A 7,336-nucleotide genomic window follows, 5' to 3' on the forward strand; every position below is an offset into this window, starting at 1 on the left:
AAAAATCATGTTGTCACCCCCATAACCTTTGTTACCTTTAAAGATAGCACAATTCTCTTTGCAAATATGAAAAGCTTATTCATTTTCCTTTCATTTGATATATAACTTTCTATATTTCATTTAGAATATGACCCCAGATAGCCACTCGGCAAGTAGGCACCAACAGCACTGTAAAATATGCCCTAAAACCCCCGAACTGGTACGAGTTAACCCTACACGTTTTCGATTCCGATTGTTGTTGCCTTGAAATAATAATTCGGAAACCATTCATTTACTGAACTGATGCAGTCGTATTTCAGTGTAGTCTACTATAACAGAGTCGACTTCCAAATGGCAAATGCTGGTCTAGCTGATACGTTATCGGAATAACACTTGTGTTTTCTGTTTGCCGCTGGGAATTTTACACTAACTCATCATTTAGTAATGTGGTTAATAAGCTACATGCCACTAACACGGCATATGAGAAGAATCTTTGCAAGTCAAAACAAGAAGAGACCATTTGTGGAAGAGATACAGCCGCTTCTATTTTTAGATCAGTGGGCTTAACTGTGGCACAGGCGCCTGCGATCTGTCAGGGAAAAAACTTCTGCTTCGAGCCGCAGGAAATGTATGGTTATTTTTTGGTAAAGTGAAGAATATCAGCTACATGTCATTAATTAATTCTGAGGATGAGAGTACAGTCTCGCTTTGGCAAAGGGCGTAAGAATACGCTCTGTGGAAAAGTTAGCGCACTCCAAGAGTGCGTTTGGAGTGCGCTAACAGATTTAAGCGCATCGCCATTAGCCAATCAACTGGTTCACATCAGTCATGTGACACCAGTACTTACTGACAATTATTATTATTTAGTTTTCTTGAGTTGTAGGGGTATTTTGTTCCCATGTAGTGAAGTTTTAACATGAGACTGGCTAGGTAGTTCACCATCAATGCAAGCTATACATAGCAGTATTAGCACCATGCTGCTTTCTTCATGATATTCTTGACAGGGATGCTTTCTGATACATGCAAGTTAACGGGAATGCAGAATGTAAGTAAACAGGAATGCAGAAGAAGAAGATGATGCATGTTTGTCAAAATGTCACAAACGGCCAAAAATGAAGCAGAGCTTGCCCTGACTGCGAGTGATTTGCAAGCAATTTTAGGTTGATGCAAAACCTGATTGATTTTGTTCAGCCATATGGCTGAAATGCCGACTGCACCTGCATGAGTTAAGGGAGACAACTGAGTACAGTCATTTGCACAGATCCTGCCACAGACTTACTATCTTGGTTCGAAGGAGACGCTGAGTTCTCTGCAGGTAACGAGTTTCTTGCTTTTAACCTTTTGTTGACCTTGACCTTCCTGACGTCCTCAGCGGCATCACCTTCAGCTGGAGTCAACTTGTCAGCGTCCACCATGCTGTCCTGAACCAGAAACAGGAGATAATGAGACATGTCACGGTCTATAGCAGTCAACACACTTTGCAGGGATCAAGTTGATGCACAATTAAAGCGTATTTGAGGCTTTTAAAAATTGGCTGACACTTGGGTTTTTTTCCCACCACACCATGTACGGAATAAGCAAAATTGATATGCTCCTTTTTCTCTAATGCTAACCCTGTGTGGAAGAATGTATTCCCTTGGCTTTCCGACAAACACATACAAAGGTGCTGCTCTCTGGCAATGAAAAAAATCTTTCGTTGCACCAAAGGTTGTTCCGACATGCAAGAGCCAGTACACGGACATGGTTCACCGCGATGCACTTTTTTCATGACGTTGTGTATGCCGTATGCATTGCTTTAAAAAAATTCAAGCTAGCCAGTAATTATGATTCCTGGGATTTTTTGCAAAAGCTAACCAGGAATGTTGTATGGAACTGTCCGTGTCAGTTGGTCAAACTGATTCTGAATCGCCACAAACTTTACAGTTATTTTCCCAAAATTGTTGAACATTTTTCACAGTGTAACGATGCCAAGAATTGTCTACTGCTACAGAAAATTGACATGACCATGACATTAATTTTACTGAGGAAAATAACCCCATCAGTGCACACCCCTGATAACACGTTTTTCCACCAGAGAAATTCTGCCTTCAAATCAGACGCATATGTTTACATTGCTATAAGGTTTTGTATATAATTTCAAATAACAAGGTCTAAAACAAAGCACAGGAGATAAGCGTCACGCTTTGGGGCAGAGGCATTCAATTTCAAACCAATCTAATTTCCTGACCAGTAATCGATAACCTCAACCCACCGGCTTGTCTACTGACTGATGGCCGTTGCCATTCGTTCCATTGTGGTCAGCATCCGACCTGTTGCCATTGGTAACAGACCCATTCTCCTCATGCTTGCCGTTTCCGTTGCAAGGCAACCCGTTTCCATGGTCACAACTGGAAGCACCGTTGCCGTTAGCATCAGAGTCCCCAGAATCCTTCACCCCACTGCTACCTTTGCGACTGGCGCCGTTTTCTTGTGTAGAGTTAGATGCAATGTCAGCTTCAGAATCATGGGAAGCTGAACCATCCCTGGTGAACTTGAGGGGGCCTTCAGACACAAAGCCCACAGCCTTTGAAGGCGGCTTCAGCACGTTCTCCAGGACTTTGGCTAGTCGCTTGAAGTAGCCTTTCTGAAAAACAATATGAATATTGATGACGCTAGACATTTTTCAAACATGTACGCAACCTTTTATGATGCAAACAGTACAGAAAAAGATAGTAGGCTGGTCATTGGAACCAGTAAGAGTCCAACTCAGAGAGGTGGTGTTATTGTTTCACCAGCGAAAAAAACCAGTAGTTCAAAATTCAACCGGTAGGTCATACCGACAGCCATTTTTGTTCCGGTATTTTTCATTTCAACCGGTAAAAACCGGTTAACGCCAATACTCTATCAAGTAGTGAGTAAATGGTAAAAAAATGAAATGGAAATAATTTAGTCCCCTACACTGTCCGTACAACTTGTGCCAAACATTACAGAACATGCACGCACACACACACAGAAACAAAAAACAACTGCGGCGGAACCCCCTTTCGAGGCCTCTAACAAATCGATCGCACGAGGGACAGAGCCGCCCAAAAGGCAGATACACTCCAACCTGGTCAAGCACCCACCTCTCACACACAAACATCTGCCAGTGAAAACGTACCTTTTTCAAACACTCTTTCAGTTTCATGTTCTACACTCAGTTTTTCCCCTAAGTTCAGGCCTGGGAATGAGTAAAAGTGGTTTGGGAGTACTGACGGGAAAATGTTGCATTTTAAGCATTTTCAAGGGCACACGGAACCTCTTTTCTTACACAATTAGAAAAGGACTGTCGTATTTACGATGAAAGGCGTATCATTCCCAGGCCTGAAAGTTGTTTACATTTCAACTGTGCTGCAAGTATTGCACAGCAGGATACTACACTATCTATTGGCTATTCTCCTGACGTAGTCCAGTTGAAGTGACGTCACAAATATTTAAAGAAGAGACAACATTTTTGTTTCACTTTCAGGAAGTATGACAACGACCCTCACCCAGGTTTCTTCTTCTGCCTTCATGGGCAGAAACTCCTATGAACACACATGTTTTTTCCAAGAGTGGGTTTTTGCGTGTATGACCGTTTTTACCCTACCATTTAGCCAGCCATACGCCGCTTTCGGGGGATGACGACATGGGGTTAAATCACTGGGTAAACTGTTGTACCAAGTGTAGATAATAATAATACGAGAATTTATAACGCGCACATATCTCACCACAAGGCGACTCAAGGCGCACTCATACACAATCTTTCGCATTAACAACTCAAGCATACTCAGATAAAAAAAACTTCAGGGTACAAACTTACTTCAGTTAAGACTTCTTCCCGAAGATCAGTCTCGGCTGCTTTGAGCTTTTCCTTAGCGCCGGTGGAAAGAACGGGATCCAGGAGGCGACACTTCTTCTTCCAGTATCCCTGTCGTCATGGAAACATCACACACGTCAGAATATAAATCGACACAGGGATCTTGTTATGAAATTAATAATAACTCAGACCTGTTTACCCTAAACCCGAGGCAAGAGTACTTTCCCAAAAAGTTGAGTGTATTTTTCAAAAAGTTGGTGTACTTTGCAAGCAAAGCCATATGGGCTAGGGAAAATGTACGCGTGAGTGCAAACGTGTTTGTGTAAGAATAGCATGTCTTGTGAACACCTTCAGAATTTCACTCCTTCCAATACAACACAGATAAAACAATGTTATTTACCTGTCAGTTTATAGCATTATAACCAGTGTCTTCCAAACAGATTGATAATGAAAAGATGAAGATCGTGAAATAACATCTGCGGTTGACAGTGGCAAGTTCATTTTTACAATCATCTCAGAAAACATTGCTTCAGCACGGACTACAGCCTTTTCTTCTGGCAGGATATGCTTTGCGGGAATGAACTTCATAATTCCTAGGCAGCTTTCAGCGGATTTCATTGCAGCAACCTTGTCCAGGTGAGATTTGGAACTGCAGTGTCGTTCGATGTCATATTTCCCAGCATGGCCAACGGAGAAATCTGATTTACAATACTTGCAGTGTGCATGACTTTTTCCCATGGTAGACTCCACAATTCCTGGCTCTTTCTTATATTTCTCCAAGAAAATCTGCTGCTTCTGCTGTTTAGATTTGGTACAGTCATCCGAAACTGGCACATTTTTCCGCTTCATTTTGCCACGATTGTCCAGACGATCGCACGTGCCAACAACTGAACAAGGTTTCCACAGCTGAAGACTCGCTGTCATGGTTATCTCCCTTCGACTGAAACCGGTATCAGTTGTACCATCCCGTAATCAGCACACCAACACCGGAAAACGTATTCTAGACTTTTTCTTAGGCGTATTTTGTGTGTGTGTCGCGTATTTGCGTACCGATAATAGTTTGGCGTACAAAATACGCCCAAATCGTACTGGTAAACAGGTCTGATAACTGCTTCACGGCACAGGGAGGAGTTTATTTTACTGATACGTAAGCTTACAAGTGAACATGTACGCTATAACTGAGGATACACGACCGTTTTCCACAAAAAAAATATATACACATCATACCTTGCGGCAATGACTACTGGCCAGCAGTGATATCAGTACTATGATGTATTAATTTGACTTAATTACCATTATTACTACATGTACTACCACAGTGCTATTCCCAGTCAGGTCCAGATGTTTGGGCTTCAAATCAACAAAAACTGTTCACCTAGAAGACCTACTGTATGTCTAAATGATCACATAGACCTGTCAAGAACCAGAACAATGCATCAGATAAAAAAAAAGTGTGACAGCGGCTGAAGTCTGAGAACATACTGACAACATTGTAATTTGTATGGTAAAAAATGTAAAGTTTTAGTTTTACCTTTTCAGTAAGGTCTCCATCTTTGAATTCTTCTTCAATCTCCTCGAGGCTGGAAAAAGCACGACTCAGAATTAATTGTATTCATAGTCATACACACACACTTTTAGTTTTAGTAAATAAAAACTATAAAATAGGTGTTTTTTGTGCTTTTGTTTGATTGATGACGAATGCTATAGTATTCGACATATGCTTGTTCTGTGGCTCAGTCACACTGACTCCACTGCCTATTGTAAATAACGGCTGCCTAAATAACACATTGCAATTAAGCATACATTTTCAGACCCAATTTAATGCTTGTTGCAACATTAATGAGGACAAGCAAAAAGCCTGCATGTTTGTTCCTGATCCTATCATCTACACCTGGTATTTAATTGTCAAGTGCAAATGTGAGAAAAGAACTAGAAAGTAGGACTGTCCTAGACTTCAAAAACTAATCAGTGCTAAAAGTTCCTTTGAATTTGATCACAATTACAGTAGGCCTACTTCACTACACACAACATCTCCACACATTTCTTCATCAGATTCGACCTAGTTTTCTGTGGGTGTACCGTGTAGTAAACTTGTCTCTTCACGGTGTGTGCTTCAGGGTGAAGTGAAAACTATTACACTCTTCAATCTCACAGCGACTCCAAATGTGTTGCAAGATTGCAACTACTATTAAGAGTACCAACGCCCACATTCGCTACTATCTACTATCTGTTGTAAGACAACAACACACGGTCTGCAGACATGGTATCAACAATTACTTTTGCTTGCTTTGTTTTCATGTTCATGGCAAGTACTGAAGGACTGAAGGAGACAAAGACTGTCACTTGTCAGATCAGCAACTAGGCCTATACCATTACCAGTGACCGACTCAGAAAAAACTTTCACCGTCCAACTACGAACGATACCCATACAGCTTTCAAAAAAGTAACGGTAGTTTTTCAAAGTTTACCTTTCTCTGACTTTTTGCAAGAGGGCTGGATCCTCGATGGTAGTTTTTCCAGGCATCGTGGAGATGTTTGTTTTTTCTTTTCTTCGTATCGCTAGTCCCCTCCACACGTCGACTTTCCCGCGAAAGAGATCTCCAGCCGGAAGTGACGATTTGCTGGGTTGCATTACAAACCAAATGGGAATAAACCAGAATGATTGTGCCATTTGTGAAAACCGACCAACTCGGAACCGAGAACTGCAATAAACTCCGAGACTGATATATCGGTAAGTCAATACATTTGATCCAAGAATTTCATCATGATTTCGTATTCCTAGACAGGGAACAGAAAAACGCGACAAAATAATGTAAATTAAAAATTAAAAAAACCATCAAAGAAAACAGAAACTGACAACCGCCGGTTGTAAACCAATTGCTCTTCGAGTATCGTGTACAATTATCTTATACATAGATAAGAATCTCATGGTGGCGAGTTCGCTTTTGTGCATTGGTCTCGGGATGAATTTTGCCATATGCCATTTATTTTACAATTGCAAATTATCAGTTATTTAAAAAATAGTTGTGGTTTATTTTTAATCATGATCATTGAACTGATTTGAAATTTCATCCATAAACTGAGAGCCCATAAACGATAAAGTACAGGCGGATTTTCGGATTTTTGGCAACATATGTTATTGTGCAAACGCAAGGGTCATTGCTGCCGGCACTGAATACAGCGCTTTAGTCGCACGGCAGGTCACCTCCTCAACATTGACGCAAACGTCAACCGCTCCAATTTTGCAGCAGTAGGGAATGGCAAAACATCAGAAATACGCAAGATAGATAAACAAAACATGTTGTGGGTAGAGGATGTAGGCTATGTGACTTTCTCCCCATGTTACCAATGTTGCTGGGCATTTTGTGGGTAGGCCTAGAGGATGTAGGCTATGTGACTTTCTCTCCATGTTACCAATGTTGCCGGGCGTTTTGTAAAAATGTTTGTCGAATGTTTTTATTGGTACCTTTTGTTTTTGTCAGGTTGATTTTAGGGGTACCAATATTTGGGTTGCGATCGCGTGACTCTTGCAAAAGACAC

At 41.2% G+C, this 7,336-nt stretch overlaps 2 protein-coding genes across 2 annotated transcripts in view; both read right to left on the reverse strand.

Moving 5' to 3' along the window:
* The window catches only part of LOC138949527 (DNA (cytosine-5)-methyltransferase 1-like), a 350,084-nt gene extending 348,689 nt beyond the window's left edge, over positions 1-1,395 (reverse strand). The window contains exon 1 of the mRNA XM_070321369.1: positions 1,259-1,395. Within this exon, the coding sequence (XP_070177470.1) occupies positions 1,259-1,394 (136 nt within the window). The 5' untranslated portion in view covers position 1,395. The remainder of the gene's footprint in view (positions 1-1,258) is intronic.
* An 826-nt stretch (positions 1,396-2,221) lies between these two features.
* On the reverse strand, positions 2,222-6,371 carry LOC138948043 (DNA (cytosine-5)-methyltransferase PliMCI-like). The gene is made up of 4 exons (XM_070319571.1): positions 6,265-6,371; positions 5,328-5,376; positions 3,800-3,907; positions 2,222-2,602 (listed from the first exon to the last, which is right to left on the reverse strand). The coding sequence occupies exons 1-4, from the start codon at positions 6,318-6,320 to the stop codon at positions 2,222-2,224; spliced, it is 594 nt and encodes a 197-aa protein (XP_070175672.1). The 5' UTR covers positions 6,321-6,371.
* Between the last annotated feature and the right edge of the window lie 965 nt (positions 6,372-7,336).

This window comes from Littorina saxatilis, linkage group LG15 (genome assembly GCF_037325665.1).
Source record: "Littorina saxatilis isolate snail1 linkage group LG15, US_GU_Lsax_2.0, whole genome shotgun sequence".
NCBI lineage: Eukaryota > Metazoa > Mollusca > Gastropoda > Littorinimorpha > Littorinidae > Littorina > Littorina saxatilis.